At 41.2% G+C, this 23,121-nt stretch overlaps 1 protein-coding gene across 7 annotated transcripts in view; it reads right to left on the bottom strand.

Moving 5' to 3' along the window:
- Positions 1-104: 104 nt before the first annotated feature.
- LIN54 (lin-54 DREAM MuvB core complex component) overlaps positions 105-23,121 on the bottom strand; it is a 39,720-nt gene continuing 16,703 nt past the window's right edge. For 5 of the 7 annotated variants that reach the window (XM_054633931.2, XM_054633932.2, XM_054633933.2 and 2 more), the window contains 12 exons: positions 17,582-17,702; positions 14,825-14,970; positions 13,195-13,350; positions 10,725-10,941; positions 9,955-10,028; positions 9,583-9,780; positions 7,726-7,817; positions 6,470-6,541; positions 4,057-4,159; positions 3,726-3,863; positions 2,803-3,005; positions 105-2,485 (listed from right to left, as the gene is read on the bottom strand). In XM_054633931.2, coding sequence (XP_054489906.1) covers positions 2,284-2,485; positions 2,803-3,005; positions 3,726-3,863; positions 4,057-4,159; positions 6,470-6,541; positions 7,726-7,817; positions 9,583-9,780; positions 9,955-10,028; positions 10,725-10,941; positions 13,195-13,350; positions 14,825-14,970; positions 17,582-17,702 — 1,722 coding nt within the window. In that variant the 3' untranslated portion in view covers positions 105-2,283. The remainder of the gene's footprint in view (positions 2,486-2,802; positions 3,006-3,725; positions 3,864-4,056; positions 4,160-6,469; positions 6,542-7,725; positions 7,818-9,582; positions 9,781-9,954; positions 10,029-10,724; positions 10,942-13,194; positions 13,351-14,824; positions 14,971-17,581; positions 17,703-23,121) is intronic. The other 2 variants (XM_077177014.1, XM_077177015.1) reach the window with 2 other exon arrangements.

Raw genomic sequence — 23,121 nt, 5'->3', positions numbered from 1 at the left:
CAAATGGCTAAGGAAGTACAAAAACCAATTCATACACTCTACACCAGGGAGAAGGGAGAGAGGAATCCAAGCTTAATATTTGAGAAAGCTTGTTCAAAACAAAATAGAAGAACTAAGAGCATTTGATTGCACCTTCAAAGTCTTTACAAGCAAAATATTCTCCAGCAATGCCATCATACATAATTACAACTGTAATCTAAATTTCACAAGTGCTTTTGCACACTGTATATAAATACACATCACAAAAGGTGCAATTTAGAGTAAGACACTGAATATATACAAAATTAACACAGATTGAAGTCTAAACAAAAGGCATATTGCAATCTGTTTGAAAAATAACGTAAGTAGGTATTACTTTATTCACTTACACTAATTTACATTTATACAAATCTTACTGGACAGACTATATTAGGTCACTAGAAGGGAACAGAATATCTGCACTATCTACAGGTAAAGTTACTGCACTGATTTTTTAGTAAATCCAAGTCCTAATAATGAAAAAATGTGGCATTTACTTACAGGAGAGGTGGATTCCCTTTTCAGAGATTTGCACAAACATTGCAATTTATGCTCAGGGAGATGTCCTTAGCAGACAGAGCCCTTCAGGCAGGTCAGACCTGGTCTGTGAGCCCATCACTGCTGCTGACTGCCTCCCAAGCCCTTCATGCCTCCCAGGCATTTCAAGGAGGCACCAGAGAAGGGTCAAGGGCCTTCTGTGCAGTGCACAGGGCTGGGAGGTGAAGCACCCTCCCACCCTACTGCCTTCACACACAGAGGCACAAATCTCTGCTGCTGGTGTGCCTAGCCCCTACCTCTCCCCAGCCTGGCCCTGCATTTCTCTGTATTTACAGTTGTATAGAAGGAATGCAAAATCCCTTTTGGAAAAAAAATAGCTAGTTCAGGCTGCAGTGAGACAGGTAATAAAAATGCCTGTGATTAAACATGGTTAATGGATGTTCATGATAGGTAAGTAACCCACCAGGTTAATGTGTTCCACTATCAAAAATGTGATCTGATATTGCCTGTAACAAATACTGAAAAAAAACCCTGCTTTAGTCTGTGCCCAGCTATAGCTGATTGCCCCCCATTTAGTGTAAAAGGATTTGTGTCTGGTTTTGTAGCAATCCTGATTCTGTGATAGTACTTTCTCTGATCACAGCTCTCACAATTATTCTAAACAACACTAAAAGAGCCCTTATGCCAAGTAAATTGCCAGCATGGAGAGAAGCAGCATCCTGAATACCCACAGCAGGCTGAACATGATCCCTTACCTGCATTTGCAAGTCGATTCAGATGCAGATTGTCATCTCCAGTGACTTCAGCTTCTCAGGCCTAAACACTTTCCCAAGGTTACAGCTTGATACTAGAAAACAAGGGACTGCACAGCCCTTCTTCCAGTGAGGGATCAGGCTGCTGCAGACCTCTGAAAAACCAAGCTTCACCCAAACAACAGCATCAATCTGCTACACACTTAGGTAACACTACGCTGGGCAGACAGTCTGGCATTGTGGCGTGGCTGCTCTTCCTCACTGCTGAGGACAGGCCACTCTCTTAGGCTTCAAGTTCCAGCTTAAGAAACACCTGAGCACTCTGCCCCATTCCTATCAAAAATTCCCTGTAATGCCATTCACCTCTATACTCCTTGGGCCCTGCTCCAGAAACATTCTCCACCACTTGCTCAGTGCTGCATCTGCAAGCAACCCCTCTGTATTATTGCCTATGCATCTCACAGTGCTCCATGCACTTCAGGGACATGCTGTGTCAGGTCCTAAATACAAGTACTACCTTCCATTTATATGCTTATTTCTACCTATTTCCTTTCTGAATTATCTTGGATACACTGGTACCTCCATATTACAGGCCTGTCAGCAAAAGCATGACCTGGCTGTTGACATCACCTGTGTTTTCCTGTATGCACAGTGATGCAAATCCATACACTGTAAATAATATATATTATAATAATTTATATATGCCCTTCAGACAATTATTCTGGGAAAAAGGGGAGAACACATCTAATTTTTAAGAAACCCAGGGTAAAAGCTGTACATTGGGAAGAAGAACTGAATTTTAGGCATTGTCTGACATAGAAGAGGATTTAGCTAAGATTTAAAAGGCTCTACATCTTGTTATAAAAGAATTTCTCGTTTCAATCTTACATGGGTCAATTTACAACAAGCACCAAATTAACAAATATTATTAAATCCATCCTTTATGCTAAACCAAAGTGTCCCTGTGCCTTAAGTGTTCTGTTCAGTCCGCTTCATTGTGGCTCATGTGCACGAGTCAGCAGTTCATGGCACAAGGGTCACCTTTGGACTTCCCTGCAGAGCTGATAACCCTCATCAGACAGCGTCCAAACTCCTCCAGGACCATGCGCTCTGCTGCAGCTTTGGACTTGCCCGTCTTCTCCGCCTGCTCTGCCTGTGCCAGGAGGCATTCACAGGTTGCATCGGCCACCTCCTTGGTGACAAATGTGAACGGCAGCCTGAAACAAAGGAACATCCACTTAGTGTCTGCAAAAACACAAAGGGACTAACTCCAGGGCTGGCAACTTTTTGGTCCAAGGACTGATGGGATTTCACCTGTCCCATTGCTTCCAAGAGCCTTTAGACAGTGAATAAGCCTCAGTTAACAGCCAAAGGAACTGGTGGGTCAGAATCCCTACTGTTACAGGAACAAAGTGTTCCATTCACCTGACTGCTCCCCCCTTTACAGCTTACACAGAACAAGGCTCAGAGATGGCAGGGACATACCTGTCACACACATCAAAAACAACTCAAAGAGGGTGCAGCATTAACTTACTTCCCACCACCACTGCTGAGTGCTGGTGTTGGCCTTGTCAGCAAGTCTGAGATCTGGGAAGATAACTTGGTCTTTGCAGCAGTCTGCTGCTGCACCCTGACCTCTGCAGCATCTGCTAAATGCATCAATGTCTTTCGCTCCGGGCTTTCTTCAAAATTTTTACAGCCAATGCATTTGCATATGGAAGAACACATGATTTTTGCCTGAAAGAAACAAACAAAACATAAGAAACCTGTTGCAAGTTTGACTCCCCTTATGAGAAACCACAACAAAAAGTAGATCTTATTTTAATCTCTTACCAACTAACCACTAGAGCAAACTCCCAAGCAGTGGTCTTCTCTCTAAATTCTTACCTCAAGTTGAGATGTCCCAGATGTATACTTCAATTGAATCATAGAGCATAGAATGTAAATAAGTGGTTTCCCACTCAACCCTTTCTTCATCAACCTCCAGTTTCAGGTGTAATTTAGACAGCTGAGTTTTGAGAAGGGGCAGTCTGTCTCTACACTGTCTCTACATCCACAGACTGATCAGTTAGCAGATGAAGTAACAACTTCTGCTTTTGAATTCCACAGACACATTCTATCCCACAGCATCTGTGGGATGCTGCTTCAACTCCTCCTAGGGACTTGGTACAGTAGATTTCTTTAGGAAATGGTGCTATTCAGTAAAGAACAAATCCAAGCCTAAGTTCAAAGTTGCTAAATTGTTTAAAATTAAAATTACAGAACAGTAGCAACCAATTTTTCCATGTACATTGCTTTCTATGTGCAAACTTCTGGGAGAAGAGGTAACATTACAGGAATGGAAACAAACAGAAGAGAAAATATTTTAGCAATACAAGGAAGAGACAAACAAAAGAGAGAAGTCACTACACTAAAGGGGAAAAGCTCCTATTTTTCAAATGAGATAATGCTTCATACCTCATAACATTCGCAGTAGTTTTTGAGACATCCCGAGCGTTTACAGTTACACCCTTTGCTGTGCCTCCGATCCGATTCTCCTTCCTTTCCTTTCCCTATTTTGGGCTTGAAGGCTTCAGGGTTTCTGTCCAGGCAGGCCTGTCAATGCAGACCCAAAGGGTCAGTCATTGCATGCAGGGAGCAGAATTTAGAGGTGCAATTAAAGAACTTAAGCCTTGCACATGTGGGAGGAGATCAGGGCATTATACACCCACTCTGCCCCACTCTGGAGCTTCAGAAAAAAGAAGCTAAATGACTTTGATCCCAGGGGACAGGGGAAGAGGCCCCTCACCTTTATTGCTTTTTGCCTATCGTTTTCATGGTCCAGGTTGTTATAACAATTTGTACAGTTGCAGTTATTGCAGAATTCACCGTTTGCAAAACAGTCACAATACCTGAAACAGAAGATGCAGAAGGCATTTGTAAATATTGACCATTACATTGGTGTGTGAGTATTGACTCCCACACTGCAGTACCAGAAGTCCCTACTCTGGCACCAATATGGGTAAGGGTCACCCTAAGCTCAACTCCACACACACAAGCAGTACCAACCTCACTGCAGAACCAAAATCCTCTAGTGCAAGTCTAGCCTGCTGTCTAAAGACACAGGAGGAGCTCAAGGGTGTTCTCTGAGCTCATCATATAGCACAGATCTCCCAAGAAGCCAGAGAAGTTAATGAGACTTTTTCTGAGAGAGACTCTTGGCTCACCCACATATTGAGGGCCAGTCTGCTGCAGCCACCTCACAGCCAGCTCCTGACCCAGTCAGTCCAGCCAGGAGCCCTCAGAGAGCCAAAACAAAAGGCAAGTAATTGGAGTGACAGTTCACAGGCAAACTAACCCAGCAAGGAGCGTTTTTTGTTGTTACTTTTGGCCTTAAGCTGGGATGGAAGAATAGAAAAGAAATAACAATTGGTACATCTTAGACTTTGAAGCACAGGTGATCAGGGGAAGGATCTGAATGAGGATAAAGCAGACTTTAAAAAGGGATGCACATATATGAACAAAAAGCAGCAAAACATGGACAGGGAAAGCCAATCCTGTTGCCATGCCTCTTATGTATCTCTGGTGCCTCCCATCAAAAACAACATCTCACCAACCCACAGACTCACAGATCTAATACATAGAAATTCCACATTCATTCCCAGCTCAAACATGGCTTTAGGCCACAACAAACTCCAACATGTTTCAAAACTTCCAGGACCACCTCCTAAAAACCTGCTGATCCTCTTCACTTGCTTTTCAAATCCTGCTGGGGGTGTGTGGTCATTTTTTGGAGCCTAAACCCACTGCTAAACTGGCCTTCTGTGGCTTGCCCAGCCTAGCACGACATAAATGAGATTAGGGTTGCCCTGTAGCTCACTGCAACCCTTTTTCAGGTTGAACTGGATTTTGGAGATTTTTAGCATCTTGAATGGTCCCAGGGACAAACTAATTCAAAAGCTTTTACAACCTGTAATAGCTCTCCTTTCTTCTTTAAAATTCAGTGGTAGAATAGTCCTGGTTTCCAAAAGAACCAGGGCCAGCATAAATCCAGAGCAAATAACTTAACTGAGTTGACTTCTTAGTAGAATAGGCCATGTGCCTACCTTACATGAGCATTTGGGAAAAAATAAGTTCCCCTCCAGATAAAAAAAAAGGTTTTACTAGTGAGAAAGCACGTGTACCAGAAAGAATTAACCATCTGCTCTCACCAATGCCCAGAACAGGTAACATCAGAGATTTACAAGAACAGTTTGCTTCCTAAGAGTATTCTGAAGGTGCAAATTATTCCCACTGATGCCATTCCTCTCCCAGCATTTTTAGGGCACATTCAGGCACCAAAACCTAATCCCTACACCTCTAACATGCATTGGGCACTGTGAGGTCAGTCATGTATGCAAAATATCTGGAAAACAGCTACATATCTTCCTGCTATGCAATAGAGAAGGCCAGGTAACACAGGGCACACCTTCCCATATAGAGGTGGGTGCACTACACAAAAAGACATCCAAGCTTAAGAGTTTAAACAAACTTCTTAACTTGGGTTCAGATGCCATTGCATCACTTCCCCTTCAAGTACCACACCCCTGATTTCCTCTTCATTGTCTAGAATTCAGGGAACCACAGATTAATTTCAGTATCTCCTCCCATTCCTGTCCCAGAAATATCAGTAAACTGACTCTGACCAAGGTGAAGAAACTCTCCTTAGCTCCAAATGCTTTTGTGTCAAATTCTTACAAATACATGGAATGGAACAGCACAATATCTCATGGATAAGCAAGAGGTAGACCTATCAGTGAAGAATCACTTGTCTATTCAACTCTTTAATAAAATATACACAGCCCAATTTTTCTGAAGTATTTGATCTAGGATGGTATTACTGATGCACTTCACCAAAGTACAGTAAATGCTCACAAATGATACCAAGAGATACCATTTCACTCATGGTACCAACAAGGCAACCAGAACTGCTGACTGGAATTGGTTCCACCATGGTACATGATGCAAAATAAGACAATTTTATATGTTATGGTCCATATAGCTCACAGGAGCTGCAAAATGACACAGGCTCTGCAACATCTCCACCAATGTCCACCATAAATCAGCATCTAAACATAAAATTTCTGATATACTTCAAACCATTATATTCTGATACTTGGTGCACATTTGTGATGTTAAAAATAAGGCTTAAAAGAAAAAAAACTGTACCAAGCTGTACTTACAATTTCAAACACAGAGACTTAGTACAATTGCAAGGCTTCCTGGGGCGGTTTGCAGACTCAGAAGAAATTATTCTGGGGGGAGAAAAGGGCATTTATACACACACAGTTTTATCAGTTTCTTCCTATTTTAAATTAATGTAAACAGCTCATAATAAAAACTTGGAAAAAATCTTTCTATTCCCCTTGCATTAGGTTTTTGGCTCACTGTGTTTAAGTAACTGTTATAAATAGTGCCTTTCCAACCCAGAAAGAGATGGATTATTTGCTGCAAATTTGGATGCATGCCTGAAGTAGAAATTAGGCTTTAAAGCTAGAGGAAGCATAACTAAAAAATTGGAGTCAGGGAAACCTTCCCCAGAATCCCTTCAAGTGCAGTGGGATCAGATCCAACCCAAATTCACATAACATTATTGTGCTTTTTCTTCTGTTCTCCTTGGAATTAAAACAATGAAAGAAAACAAAAAAATACCCCCTCTGGAATAATGGGAAAGCAAGTCAAACCACAGTATTCAGTTTTCAGATAAATTCTATAGTAGACACAGTCTTTAACTGCTCCTAAGACTTGGATTTTGTGACACTAATCACATCTGATGAGATTTGTTCCATCCCTATCCAGCAATTTCTGCACGTAATGCCAGGGAGATTAAATCAAACCCGTTCATTTGAATAGCTGCATCTGGATTTGGGATTAGTTTGCATCAGTTGAGGTTGCAGCAACAAAAAGCAACTTCATGTTCACAATTTCCAGCAAACAGTAACACAAAAGGACTGTGCAGAACAGCTAAGCCTGCTGGATTGGCAAAGGGAAAATAATATATGTTAGCTGTTATTCTCATCCTTAAAGGAAAAATGCAAGACTGAAAAAACCCAAAGCCTCCTATCGTGATCCATTTTGCTGTTTGGCTGAATTTCTGCATGTGTTAAGCACCTAGCTTATATATTGTCCAGAACCACTTTGCAGCAATGTTGAGAAATAGTTGAGGCCTGTAGCTCACAGGTGCTGTTGCAAATAAAAAACAAGAGCAACAGGGAGCTTTCAGGTCAACTTCCTGCTACATGAATTCAAAAAACATAAAGGAAAACACAGCTTTGATCAAGAGACTGGCTCAAATGTCAGAGAGATCCATACCCTTCAGTCAGAGGTAATAATCACACACAGCAGACTTGAGAATTCCCCAAACCAAACTCCAAGACCTCATGCTTATTCAAGCAGCCTATTCTAGAGGTTTTGGGATTTTTTTTTTCAGAATTCTTACCCATTGAATGGCAGCCGTGCCTGGGACTGGACACTGGATGTCCCTGTGAAGCCAGTGTTGCTTGCTATGGATACATAGGATGACTGTTGGAGCTAACAAAACAAAAAGGTTAATGCCTGACATGAAAGAAATTATAAACAAGAGGATGTGTTGCTAGTATTTAAATTAGCTTTCCAGATATTGCTACAAAAATAACTTGCTTCTAAGAACACTTTTAGACACTTATAGAACTTGGACCAAGTGGCAACTTCCTGCCTCCATACTTAGCATAAAAATACTATTTTGGATTGTATTTGTTGTTGTCTATTACAGTGTCTAGATCCATACAGATGACAGGGTTAACACACAGAAATGTTCAGACCACAAACAGCTCCTGTTCCTAAAAACATGCTCATTTTCCCCCTAATAGAGCAGAATCACTTCCTGCACAAGTTAATAGCTTCCTTTATATACAAGCCACTTACTATGAAAATAAGCAAAATGATTTGCATTCCAGCTCCTCTGCATACCTGAACCCACCATTTACTTTTTACATTAAGAAACCAAAATCTCATAAGAACCTGCCAAACAACACTGCTCTGGGCAACCTTCTTTAGCATTACCTAGAAGCAGCTGTTTGCTCCTGCTGGGACAGGTTTTGGGGACATATTGGCACGTGGCAAGATATAGACCTGCTGGGGCCAGGCAAACGGGGACAAGCTGTGACTGGAACACAAACCTCAGAGGAGAGGTCCAACGGATGCTAGTTTCAAGTAAAATTTGGAGAACTAGACTGGAAGGACACAATAACAAGATTCAGGGTCAAACTGCAACTGTGACAAAACCAAAAGGCAAACAGAAACCAGTCTGGTACCAGTAATGCCAGGAGCTATCAGAGTCTTTGTTTCTACAAACTTCAGCCTTCAGCAGAACATTTCATTTATTCTCTTTTCATCCTGGTCAGATCCTGGCAAAGAGCAAAAAACTAATCCCTAGGCCTCAGTTGGAGTGACTGGTACCAGCTGCTTCTGACCCCTGGCAATGTGCTTAGCATTAACTAACACCATTTTATAATGAAAACAGCCATTCTCTGTGACCAAGCAGGTCACATATATGCTCCCTTTCTCCTCATCATCAGGCCCTGAAGGTCCTGTGAACCAAGCAGACAAACCAATAGGATTTCTTCTTCCCCTCACTGCAGGTCTCAGGATTCCTGGGTGCCAGGCTAATTACTCTGCTCCTTACTGGCCATGGAAGTCTCAGGCGCCCAGACAACCAGGTGGTGGTGACTGTCAGGGAACAGGGAAGTGTAACAGCACACAGAGGAGTTATAAAATCAACCTGTTCCAAGTCCTAAGTGATGAACTTGGACTGGAACTGCTGCTGGACACTGAGCCCTGTGACCACCAGTGGCCAGGGTCACCTCCACTGACATCTGCTTCCTCTGAGGACCAAGTGACTTGTAGTCTTTCATATGATTTTCAAGTCTAGGTTATGATTGCTAAAGTGATGAAGCAAACTGTGTATCAAGATCTGACCCAATATGCAGGGTCTAGGTGATTAGAAATTCCAAGTTGAGATCTAGGTGATTCGAGTGAGTTGGCATTCCAAATTCTGTACTCCACCACTCAAAATTGCACTACACTGATTCTGCTGACAGAAATGCTGTGCTATTATGCTAATAAAAACTCCTTTGAGAAAACAAAGTTTTAATTGCAACCATGATTGAAATTAAAGTGCCATCAGTCTGCCAAGGATCCCTAACAGAAACTGTTGCCTCAGTGTCAGGTGGCTGTCACAGAGGAGAAACCTTTAAGGGAAAGGTAGAATATTCCACAAGAGCAACATTTGCATAACCATCTCTGGGAAAGGCCATACCTGTGTGACATACTGAGCTGGAAGGACTGCATAGCCAACATTTCCTGTGCCAGGGGCTGGTGCCAGCACAGTGCCTGGGGGGAGGTTGGTGAGGTTGGGCTGGATCTGTGGCAGTGGAGTGGCTGGCATGATAAGTCTTTGTTGGGGCTGACTGGTAGTGACTATTTGAGAAGTTGAGTTGATTGGTTTGGGCACCACCTGGAGAGAGAAGAGCTGAAATCAGTGAATCTTTCAATCTTTATGAAATCAGTGTTTCAGTCATTCAGAACACACTTTGATTAGTAGAACAGTTCTTTACAGAGCTGGAAGCAGACTTTTTTTCTGTGCAGCCAAACCAGGTCAGGACTCTTAGATGACTTAAAGCCAACTCACCTGTTTCACAGTCTGTGCTGGCACTATGGGAACTGACATACGCACGGGGGTTGCGTTCACCACCACGGGCTTCGCTGGGGTCAAGAAACATCACAGGAATGTGTGTTAGTCACTCCAAATCCATAGTTCAGCCCTTCAGACTTTCACATGTGCATAACACAGAGGTACTTAGCACTGTGACTCATGGCATGCAACACTTGGGTCTAGACAACACCTTTGTAAACAGGTCTTTGGCACACATTTCACAGCAGTGGATTAAAAAACCAGTCAGGGTGCAGACCGCCTCTGGACACTGGATTTTCCTTACATCCCTTTTCCCTTTGAAATCTTTTATTCCATCACCCCTTTGGAAAGCATGGACAGAAACCAGCAAAAACACCTGACACTTCTAAAGCAATTTACATGGAAGGATCTTCATGTTACAAGAGTTCTGACAATATGCTTGTGCGGTGTCCTGCCTTCATCCTCTTCATATAGAGGAGATGAGAGAGGCCATGAACCACCTAAAAATCTGCTCAACTAGGGAAAAGCAACCTAAAATGCTCCCAGGATTCAGGCCCAACTACAGAGCAATTTGACACAAAGGAGCATTTTCACATACAGACCAGAGGTAGCGGCAGAATATGGAATTTATGGAAGTCTTACCATAAAACCAAGTACATCTGGCAGTCTTCACAGATCTCTGTTATGTATTCATTTAAATTGTTACAGAACAAACATGAAAGAAAGACCCAACAGAGGCTTCAGACAATGTCCCCAGCAGCACTTACCCTGTTGCAGAGGCTGAGTATTCGTACTGGGATTTTGACTGGCAGATTGTGTTGAACTACTGGCTGTTGTGGCAGTAACGAGTCTGACATAATGGAACTTGCTTCCAGGTACCTGAATCTGCTGAACATTGGGTGCAGTTGCCAAGGGAATAATTGTCTTAAATTGAGACGTACCCACTCCTCCTACAGTAATGGTCTGCACTGCTGATTTCACAGCCTGTTAAGCCAACACAGACAGCACAAAGTTACTTGTACAAAGACAGAAAGAACATCAATATGTTTATTTCTCAATTTGTTAGTGAGCAACTCTAGCATACCATTCATACCCTTCAGAGGGAAGACAGTTACCCTCTTTTTGCTTTCAAAAGTAGAACAGATGCAAAGAGATTAAATGCCTCTCAACATCTCAGAGAAAACTCAGTTTCATTTTCAATGCTCTACACCAAACACCAGAGTAAACTAGTATTTACATGAGTAGGGTGACTCAGGCCACTTCACAAGATACAACATCTGCCAAAACTATTTCCAGTGACTACAGAGAACATGGCTCAATTTGTCCTCCACAATCAAACAACCAAATATAGAAATATTCCTACTATTAAAAGCACATGGTAAGAACTTGCAGAACAGTTTGTCTGGACTGCATCATAATTTATCTGTGTGTGTACAGATTCCTGTTAAGAAAATTTGTAATTAATCCACAGAAATCACTGTGCAACCCTTGTGAGGAAAAGGGAACAGAATCCATAACTGATAGACATCAGAAAGAATACAAGCTGAGAAATGAAAGAAGCAAGAACAATGAGGAGTAGCAAAACAAATTCCTTAAGAAAAAAGGCAAAATGCTGAAAGAAAGGGAGCTCAGCAGACCTGTGCTACCTTGCAGCTGGAGTATCAGTATACCAGGAATTTGCAAAAGTTCATCTTTCCAACTTTTCTCAAACTAAAAACTAATAACAAGAAAGTTTTATTTCATTTATACACATCCATAAGTCTACTGGTTTGATAACAGCCTCTTTTCCCAGACTTGCTCAACCTCAAAACTTGATTTCTTCCTTTTTCTCCTTCCATTTAACTTTTTTTTAGAGCTCAGCTTTTTATTCTCAGTATCTTTTACTATTAGTATAAAGCATATTGTCCTTGACATCAAGTTTAAGTACTACACTTGGTTGTAAATATGACGTGAATTCTTATGAGAACATTTTCCCACTTGCCCAGCTTTCAGCAACTACATGAATGAAATCTCAATTTGCACACATTTTACTAGAAAAACAACCCTGCTCTTCTAAAAGATGTTTTCTTGGGATTTTTGATTTTTCTTAAGACATTTTATACCTTAACAAGCCAGAGCATCAAAATAAGCACTATGTGCAAGTATGGTCACAGACATTGTCAAAGGGAGACCAGTTCTCTCTAGTACACAAAAGAGCAGCTGCTATCCAAGGACAACTGGGAAAATTGTAAAATTCAAGGGACAGTTCTTCTAAAGGCATGTTCTTGAGCCCAGTGAAGCCCTTGTGTTCTGTCAGATAGCTTTGCAACAGAACTCCCACAGACATCTCCATTTTCTCACTTAGGGTGCTTGCAGTAGAGACACTTAACCTTTTAACAATTATTTCAGAAGAGAGTTCTCCCTGGAGAAAAAAACAGTTCAAATCTCTGTGGTGTCCATAATCCCATATCAGCTTTCCAATTATTTCCTGTATCAGTAAGATAAGACTGAGAAAATCTGTCTGTCTGGTCTCATGCTGTACATGTGTGTCCACTCCCAGCTATATCCATACTCTGGATATATTTACACCCATACACATTCCTTCATGTTTACCACAACAACAGTACAGATATTGTGATAGAAAAAGATTTACCTAAGATCACAAAAGAGGTAAAGAGCAAAAACTGTCATTTATAAGAAAGGTCAGTTTTGTGTTGTGATTAATTAATGCAAAATCATTTATAAAAGCTATTATGGAAAAGCCCATTTTTCTAGAAATGAGACATAGGAAATAAATAATTTCTGGTTCTGTAGGTTTCAGCTCAGACCTCTACAGCAGGAATGTGAACTCCACTGCTGCAAACCTCAGAAATACCTGGAAAGCAGCCCTAGGCAGTGGCAATAGAAACACTGGCAGAAGAGAGAGAACCACCCAAAGAACTCCTCCTCGTGTCACAGAGTTCTTCACGTGACTTGGGAGATTCAGTACACAGAAACAAGAATTTGCACCAAGTGGGGCTTTCCAGACTGGAAAGCTACTTTCTAACAGCACAGATTGTATGGGCTTGCACTGGTTTGCACCCCTCAACTGAAGAAGTACATATACACTCCTTGGGGCATTACTTCTGCCAGTTCCTAAGCAAACACCATCCCAAGAACACCGGCGGACAGACGGCTGCCAAGCCGTGGTCCAACACTGCAGTTCCCAGCAAGCAATGACACAGACACAGCAGAAGACAAAGGAAAGTCAGTCTGTACCTGGGTGGTTGTGTGGTTGACTATGGCCTTCCCAGGGGAGGAGGGTGCTGACTGCTGCACTGTGAGGATCTGCTGTCCTAACGCTACATTCAGTGGGACGCCCACCGTCTTCTGGGGGGAGCTGGGAGGCTGGGAGGCCACTGACACCACTGTTAGCTGCTTGGCAAAACAAAAAGCAGTTTAAACCTCTGGGCAGGATACAGGACCCTGAACATACACATTCCCCTCCTCAGGACAGCACAGCTCTCCACCAGAACAGAGCTCTTTCTGTGAACAAGGGTCCTGCATTTAACCACAACTCACACGGGTCTGGCTGTGACAACAGCAAACAGAGCCCTGAGGAACTTGAAGGCATCACTGGTGTCCAGCACCAACAGGTTCCTGCAGAAATCTAGCACAGCATCTGGGTGGGAGCAAGGGGTTGTCTTTCCATTTGTTTTGTTGGGGTTTTTTTAAGGAAATTATCCCATTAAAGCCTGAGCATTGTCAAGAGGGATCTTCTAAATAAAGGCATTCTATTTGGTTCAATGACTATTTCATCATAAATAGGAATTTCAAAGAAAAGCTGTTGGAAAGAAAATTCTCACCTCACACTACTGATTCAGTCAAAGTATAAGAACATCAGTACTTTCAAATCTACACTGCAGTTTCCCAGAGATCCAGTCTTCTGACCACATTTCTGCAGAGTGCAGCGTTTATAAACACTCTATATAACCACACCCCTTCCAAGGTTGGTTTTCTACTTTTTGTTCTGAACTTCCTTATGTTTTAAGAAAAACCAGATACTTAGAATTGCTTATCAACAGTAAATTCAAGATGTAACCCTAAAGAGTCTTTTCACACTCACTCCTAGTTAAAAAAGTAGCTTTAGAATAAAAATTAACTTCTTTATGTTGTTTCTCTTACTAATAATTGTCAAACACAAGTCTTTTACTGCACCTGTATAACATTACAACACTAAAGCATAGCCAAACTAAAATAATTCTTTATTCTTAATTTGCTTACTATTCATGATATTTTAGTTGGCCTGCACTGTACATCTTGTCCCTCTATCTCCCTTTCTTCAGCAATATTCCTCTTCTCAAGACAATTATCAAATCTGAAACACAAGTGTCACCTTGACCTGTGCCAATCTCCAGCTCTGTGTAAGGACCACTGCAAATTTCATTTACCTCACAAGTGATCTGGGAAGACTAAATTGCCTTTGCAGTAGCAGGAATGGTTAATAAGTGCTGACCTATTAATATTATTGAGGTCTCCTCTTGAACAGCCTGTTGATGTTTTATGAAGGCATTAAAAATAGTCTGAGTGCTTGGCTAAGAGGGAACAGCTGCTCTCAGAATCAATGCTTAGGGAATGGCAAAAAATGGCAGGAATGGGGAACTATGCAGTAATGCATATCTGCTTAAAACCATAATAAGGGAGCCAGTTGAAAAAAAAATCTAAATTAGGGCATTACCACAGAGCATTGTGATGCAAAATGGAGACTCTGGAGATATTTTTATGGACTCTGGAGACATGTTTATTATGTCTGGAGTAATAATAAACAGCTTGTAGCATAGACACAGAGAGCTCCATTCAGACCACTGTGCAGGAGGGATAGAAGGCTGCAGCCAGAACAGGTCCTTACCTTATTGGGGGATTTGAGTGGTGAGATAGCTATTTTATTCGGTGTCTGTTGTGTTGTTGTACTCAAAGATGATCCAATGACTCCACTCTCTGAGATGGTTATTGTCTTTGGTGGTGTCCCTGGAGCAGACTGTGAAAAAACCCTACCTATAAACAATGAAGATACCATCAGCTCCAGTTATCCCTGGTCACAGTCACTTTTAAAGCAAAGTTTTCCCTGCCATTTGTGCAATTTATCCCTACTTCTGAGAGTGTACGACCTGACAGGAAGGACACTGGCACTCTAAGTTAGATTTAGCAACAAAGAAGAAAATAATTGCTGTTATTACAAACAAAAAGACAGCTTGCTCAGGCTTAAAAAAAGAGCCAAAATGGACATTGAGCTTTCTGTGCCATTCAGCTGACAATTGTTGACAGCCAGGACAGCATCCTGAGGAGCAGAGCTCTCCAATACACCTGCACCACACACACCTGGCAGCTTCCTGGGAAAGCCCTGGGCTGCTGCCAATGCCCAGAGAAACTGAGCATCCATGGTGGGGGGGACTACTTCCTTTGAAACCTCAGCCATCAAACACCAGCTGGGTTACAGTGACCAAGAAAAAGATGTTTGGTCTGTCTACAATCAGCTCTGAGGTTTTTTTTCTTTTCTCTGTTGATGGTTGCCTCTTTCACTGCCTAACAGTTTTTAGTCACGCTACCACCCATGTTTTCATGTGTGTGTCATAAACTCTCTCTGTTTTTACAATGCCAAAGAAGAGTAAACATCAAAAACAGTAGCTCCATATCATGACATCAGTTTCAGGAATATTGAAAACTCCCAGATTTTTTTTTCCATACTTTCTAAGTTTCTTTCCAAAGAATGCTTGACCACTGAGCTTTCCTCTGCTCCACTTTGGTTCAGACTCATTTCTGTCATAGCTTCTGTCACCCATTCTCTTGTACTACATTTATAAAAATAAGAAACAAACAAATACCAGCATAACTTTTCCGTCCAAAATCAACTGGTGGCATAACAATTAAAGTCAACTGGAACTAACAAGAAAAAGCACTATCCTCATGGCAAGCTGATTTCCTCTGCAGTCTGTGTACTCTAAAATAACCACTTTTGTGCAGTCTAATTAACAGCACAGATAGCTGCCAGCAGCTGCTAAAGCAGTGGGGGAAAAAAACATCTAGAAGTTTCAATCCTTTGAGTTATTTTCTTGGTGACAGCTTTCCTCTTCTCACTACATCTCCTCCTTAGCATCAGCTTCCAAAGAGAATCTGGTAGCTTATACTGACAAGTCTTTCCAGATTACAACTTCCACCTCAGCTTGCAGGAATTTCCAGGCAATTAAAAATATTTATCAGATTCATGAAAACATGCATAAAAAAATCAAAACACAAACACAAATGTTACACCTTCTCTAAAGTGATGCCAGTCTCTCAAAGCTGGCAAGCTGTGCTGGCTGTTTGGAATGGTGAAGGAAAAACCAATATATAAAGATTTCCCTCTCAATTAATGAAGCAACTTTACCTCCCAGTGATAGTTTTAGTGAAGGCTCAGGCACAGGTGATTTTTCAAAGTACTGATTTAAAAACTGCAAGTCATTTTTAATGTTTTTGGGTCGGGTTTTTTGTTTGTTTGGATTGTTTTTTTTAAAAACACAAACAACTTAACTCAAGTATTTATAAGCATAGCAATCTTCTTACAGGTCTATATATTTGGTAGGGAATTTGAGAAAGGGGACAAACTGGGGACTGGGATGGGGAATTCCTCTTTCACCTGAAACACATGTCAGGCTGCAGGCAGCCTGCCAACTCAAGAAAAAGATTATGTTCCAGCTCTGTGCCATTCGCTGGCATCTCTCAGTGTTCTGAATACAGGAGACAGTTGCATCCTTTTTAAAACCAGCTCAAGTCCCAGTGCTGTAAAGACTTAACAAATTTGTGAAAAATACCTGGGAGAGATTTTAGGCCTACTTAGACTGATAAATCTGTAGGCAGTTAGACATCCTTCAAAGCTCTAATGATGAATCCAGCTTCCTACATTTGCCTTTTTCAGATAAAATTAGATGCCTAAGATGTTTAGCAACATACAGTCATTATAAACAAGGTATTACACTATGTTTTTTTCTTTAATTTTGTTGGTGCCTTTGCTGTTGTTCTGTGGTCAGTTGGACTTTTATTTTTTTAAGGATATATAGAGTTGTTTTCTAAAGAGAAAGACCCTTTGTTATTTGCCTTAATTACTTTCCTAGACACTTCTGCAATGGTGATTTTTGAAGTAGGTGAGCAACTTAACAAAAACAACACAGCTTTTTTCACTTTCTTCATTCAAACATTTTTTTTCTGTTAATTGCATGTATTACATTTAAGTCCAACTATAAGCAGATTAAAGTAATACAAAAGCATGTGTCTCCCTTTCCCCCTGTGTATTTATAAAATGTTTCTGAAAATACTTTCTCTTCGTCAAGTAATCTTTTCTGTGGCACTGGGGTATTTTTTTTCTCCTCCCCAAAATCCATGAAGTAAAAGTACCTTGCAGTAAAAGCAACTCTGCAATTACCAAGATTATTCTAAATGAGTATAAAGGTACCAACAACTGCATTTATCTGCTTCTAGCAAAAAAGTTTTCTGATTTTTTTTTTTTCAATTGCTTGAGGTACTTTGACAGAAACTACAGTAAAAATGTTGAGACAGAAGAATTTTGACAATTACCATTTCTTTGAAAAGCCTTTAAAAAATGGCAAAGCAAAACAAGTCAAAGTAGTACAACCTGCAATGACTGGTGACACTTGAGTGGTCTGCCCTGTAACAGCTTTGCTATTGATTGGTTTTGCAAATATCAGCTTGGTGATCACCGGGCCAGAAGTTGGGGTTCGAGTCTTCTTCGCAATCTAAAAGATGGAGGAAAAAAGATCTAAAGTAATTTGAGCATTTTGGATCTAAATTATTGTATTGTTAAGTACATTAAAAAATAAAAAGGGCAATACTTGCACACATAATTAGAAGAATAACTGTGTATCTTTCATTTCATCTCCACTTCTCCTTATGGAAAGAACTAGGAGATTATCCTGGACACTTCAGAATGCCAGCTACCAAAGTAGGATAGCCAAATCCCTCTCAACTTTTTCAGAAGATAGTTCTCTGTGCAAACATCTCATCTTCAAGATGCTGAAATTATTTCTTATGTGTGGTTGGTCTACATAAAAATGTCAAAATTAAATGCACAACTCTCAGTATTCGAAGCTTTAAATGAAGTCACTTCCCTTTCAGCCAACCAGGACAAAACTTGTCCCCAGGGATTTAAATATGACCACTACTGCTCTGAAACGTCTCTTGACCATTTTGACAAAGCAGCACACTTGTTTTGCAAATGGGGAAAATGTTTTCTGCAACAGTTCCCCAAAAGCACATGGATCATCAGTGCCTGAAAGTTCTGAGTACTCACTAGCCAAGAACAAATCAGTTGGCTACCTCCAGGTACAAGGGGATTGCAATCCAGTCTCCTGAAACACAGCTGGACCAAGAACATGTACAGCAATTCAATAACAGATCACTTCAGCTTGAAATCCTCGTAACCAGGAGTATATAGTCTTAAAAGTTTTAAAGAAGATTTTTCTCCCCTTCCACACTGAGAGAAGTTAACTACCAGTTGCATTTATTCCAACAGTTTTTATACATTGACATCCAGCTAGTGAATAGTTCAATTTAGAGGCTGACTTTTTCCAAAGACTTTTAACCTGCTGACTGCAGGGGCTGCCTGTGGCTGTGGCCTGAGTCTATGTGAGGAAGGCTGTGTGCTCACATTTACTGAAGCCCTTACACCTACCCACCCCACAGGTGAGGCACATCCTGCTTCTCCTCCAACACATCCCATAGGCACCAGCCTTCAACTCCAGGAATATCAGAGAGGCACCACATTAACATCCATGTGGGGAGCCATCTCTCAAGGGCACAGAGCCACCTTTCTTACTCAAGCAGCCAAATCAGAAATGTGCCTGATGTGCAAAGATTCAGAGCTGACAGCTACTTCTGACAGCCTGAGACAGTTACAAATGCTCAAATGAAGCAATTGAGTAGGCTGGAAGTTATGGTTTCCTCCACAAAACCCTATCTATAGAATTTGTTGCCTGAAAACACCTTTTTTTACAACTACATAAGGCAAAAACATGCAAAGTATTCGGCAGCACATAACAAATTCCTCAGCTGCTCCACAAAAGGCACACATGAGGCTGCCCCAGCTCCCAGCAGCACAGCCATGGCACAGCCAGGGAAGCTGCAGCTCCCTCTGCTATGGCATTGGAGCCCTCCAGGCTGCTGTGGAAAGCCAAGGGCACCTCTGTGTGCCCGAGCTACACCTGGCCAGGGAAGCCAGCAAGGAGCAGCTCTGACACCAGGCACCACCAGAGAATGGATCTTATTTAAAGGAAGCCATGTGCTGCTCCACAGTTACACTACAAGTGCTCCTCAGAGAAAAGCTCCATCTCAGAACAAATATGCTGCTCCTCAGGCACAGTAGGTGCTTGATGGGTGATATACAATTGTCAAGGTGCTAAAATGAAACAGAGGAGAAATAAACCTGTTCTTTTTGGAAATACATTAACTAAAACTTGGAAACATAAGTTGTTTGAAGAAGGAAACTTAATTTGTAGCCCTGCTCACAAATTTAACTCAAAGCCATTTTTAAATTTCAAGGATTCAATTACCTTAGCACAAACACAGCTGATAGATGAGCAGGCATTTTATCCGTAACTTTTTTTCTCAGCTTGGACATGCTTTAATTTCTCATCAATTCTACACCTTTCATCTGCTTGATTTGAGATTTCTGTTTTAAATTAATCTTACCTTGCCATAAGGTATTATTGCAACTCAATAGCTATTGCTTTTTCTCTGAAGTCAGAGCTAAGTCTGGCTCAGAACATGATGAGCAGTCAGCAGGAACAGCCAGCTCTGGAGAACAGCAGTTGTTTCCCAGTAACAGTCAATAAATGTGCTTAAATGACTTACATGAATGGGTGTAAAATACTACTGATCATTAACACCAAGTATTTCAGAAAAAAAAACCCCAACTTTAAAATCCTAAAATAACAGGTCAACACAAGTAGCCCTGCTTCCCTTATACTCGATTTGCAGTATGCTCCTCAAATAAATTTTTCCCTGCTTTTTAGGTGAACTGTTTGTCTATAAAGAGGGAGGTCTAACAAACAAGTGAATCCCCTCAGGGCTTAGGAAACAGCAAGAAGATAAATGTGGTTGGTTATAAATGAGAACCAGCCCTCCTTGCCCTACCTGCTGCCAAGCAAGCATTTCTGAGGTTTATGGCACTGGATAACCCCAGCTACCAGGGAGAAGCTTCTTCCACCACTGGGAAACTCAGTGCCCATTTCAGTAAAGACTGGAGAAGCCAGAGGAAATAATCAAGATGTCCCTTTGATACTTCAGAATGGACAAGTTCTCTGAGGCACTCTGCCATTGCCTGTGCTGATCACAAGGAGCTTGGCATTATCCCCCTGCCTATGTAAGCTAAGCATGCCCTCTGCAAGTTACTTTGAGTTAGACTGCAAATACATTCCCTGGAGCAACAAGCTCTTCTGTAGCAATGTTATTATACTTAGGAGCACACACCAACCTTCCTTCCCCTACAGAAGTCAAGAGATTTCCCTGCAGGCAACTTGACTTCAAGGGTCAAGTTCTGTCTTCCTAAACACTCTTCACTAAAGATGAACTAGCAAGTTCATACAGCTGGACTTTGTTTTCAGACTCTGTTCTATTCATACAGGCACACTCATACCTCACATTTACTGCTGGATATCCACAGTCAGCTACCACAAAGGAGCAATAAATCCACTCCCTAGATGACCTGTTGGCAGCCTGTCCATGTACCCACTCTCTATATAATTTATATTTGGCATAGCATGAAAAATCAGGGACTCTAGAAATAGAAAAGAACACCTTCACTTCAGAGATGAAGAAACTGAGCTAGGAATGGGAGTTTGAGATTATGGAGTGCACAAGGTCCCTTTTCAAAGATGAAATAAGGCCACAACAATGGCTTAGCAGCTGCCCTGCCATGGTAGCAACAATGCTATGGACACTGTTAAAACCAGAGCCAGTTACCACACAAAACAAGCACAAGGCAGACTTAACAGCAGCCATGGTGATATGGCTGGACATCTGGCTCAGAGTCACGTGTAAGGCCAAACTCCTGCTTCATAAACCTGGACTAAAGCAGCAGAGCAGCAGGCACACCACCACTTTTAAGGCTGTAGGCAGGCAGGAGCCACAGGCTGAAAGATGTACTTGCCCAGCAGTTTTTTTCCACACTTTTGTGGCACTAGTTTCAGCTAAATCAGGATGAGCTGCTATAAGGACAGTAATTAACCTCTGGGTATGGATGAGGCCAAAGGCCCTGCCACAATTAACACCTCACAGTCTCATACATCCAGAACTGTAAGCAGAGGAGTCAAATTCCAAGAAATATTTTCCTGAACTCTACCAATTATGCCTCAGGTGCTGAGACTTCAACTATCACAATTAGATTACAAGATTAGATTAGATGTCAAGGCAATTGAGTTTCTCTAACCATATAGAAAGCCTTTATGGTAGTGACCACAAGAACTGATAAGAGCTCTTTGTCATCTAATCTGCACCAGTTCATTCTCAGCACCAAGTCAGTCTTGTGCTGCCCTCCATCTGAAATAGGTGATTCACAAGAGATAAATTACAGGAGATCCACGGGGTGTCAGGCTCACAGCCTCCTTTTCCACTCACTGAAAGATTAAGTGGCTCATTCAGGGTGATGGGGTAAAAGAATCACTTCATTTTCTAAAGACAGGGACTCGAGGTGTGGGTTACCTCCCCTGTCATTCAGGGTAGAGCAGAGCCAGAATCTCTTCTCACCCAGCCTCATATGTCACTCTGATACTTCAGAAATTTTCTACAGGGAAAAGCACTGTCTATGAAGTGCTAATGCAATCATTTCCCCTGCAATATCGGGTTCTAACCTTGGATTCTTGCTTTTCATTTCCACTTCCTCCTCTCCTTGTGGGAAAAAAGGAATGTCAAGTGCTAACAATTCAATCTGTTTTGCAAAGAGAACCAATGGCTTAACAAAAAGAAACCACAACAAAACAAAATTTCCCAAACTGCAATTAACTAGATTTAAAAACAGATGCAAGTCCATTAGCAAGAGCTTCTGCTAAGGAATGTGTAAGAATTCCCAATGGCAAATTGAAGGGCTCGATGGCCAAGCCACTGATTTCAGTCACTGACAGCACAAATCATCTCATGCAAGGAAAAACCACATCACAGCTAAGTTGTTCTCCCCAGTTTCCTGTACCTGTCACTTGGCAGTGAATAATGAAGCCAAATAACAGGAACTGATCCACTCTTAAATGTTTCTATGATGACTAAAGAGCAGAGACTTTCTTGAAAACTGTAGTGACAATCATTTATGTTTCAAATGGTCATTATTAAATATGTTTCCAGGTATGATGTAGCAACAAAAAGAAGTAGAAATTGGTGAAGGAATCATCTGCAAGTTTAAAGAAAATATTCAGAATTGATCTTATTCACCTGCCATGAAACACTAATCAAGGAACATTTGGCTAATAAAGTTCTTTAAACTTTGTCATTTTTATGTGCAGCCGATTATTTTAATAGCATACTTAAGAGTTTAATTTCTCATTTTATTTAGACAGTAAAATAAATATTTTTCCATTATCCCCTGCATTGAGCTCTACTTGTCCTTCACTTTAAGAAGTCTTATTTCTGCCTCACTGCAGAAAGAAGTTCTGCCACATAACAGATGAGAATCAGACCCTTTGGGTCATAACCCAAGTCTTTTCAACACATTTTCAGATCCAAGCAGATTCTCTGTGGTTTCAAATATCTCAAGATCCATGCCAGAGACTGGGAACAAAACCTTGAATGTTCAGCTTTAGATAACTAGATTTGAGGCAGACAAGATACACCCTTCTGTTCTTTTTCAGATGCTAGAAGTTTTTTCAGAGAATTTATTTAAACAAACTGAATGTAATAGGCAGAAGCTACTCTTCCATAAAGGAGTGTATACTTTGAATAAACAACAACAGGCATATAAAGTTGAATTCAGACTTCCTGAAAGTATGTAGAATTTATTTTTATAAAATGAAAACAATGAGAAAATTATCTTCAATCTACTGAATAGTTCACTTTCTCTGAGGCAAACCCTATGTTTCTAGACAGTAGCTAGAGGCAAACAGCATAAAATGGCAAACGCATCCACAGATGAAAGCATGGGCTAAGAGCAGCATTGTATTTTTTAAATACAAA

The sequence above is a fragment of the Agelaius phoeniceus genome, chromosome 4 (assembly GCF_051311805.1).
Source record: "Agelaius phoeniceus isolate bAgePho1 chromosome 4, bAgePho1.hap1, whole genome shotgun sequence".
Lineage (NCBI taxonomy): Eukaryota > Metazoa > Chordata > Aves > Passeriformes > Icteridae > Agelaius > Agelaius phoeniceus.
This window is presented reverse-complemented; position numbering and strand designations above follow the sequence as displayed.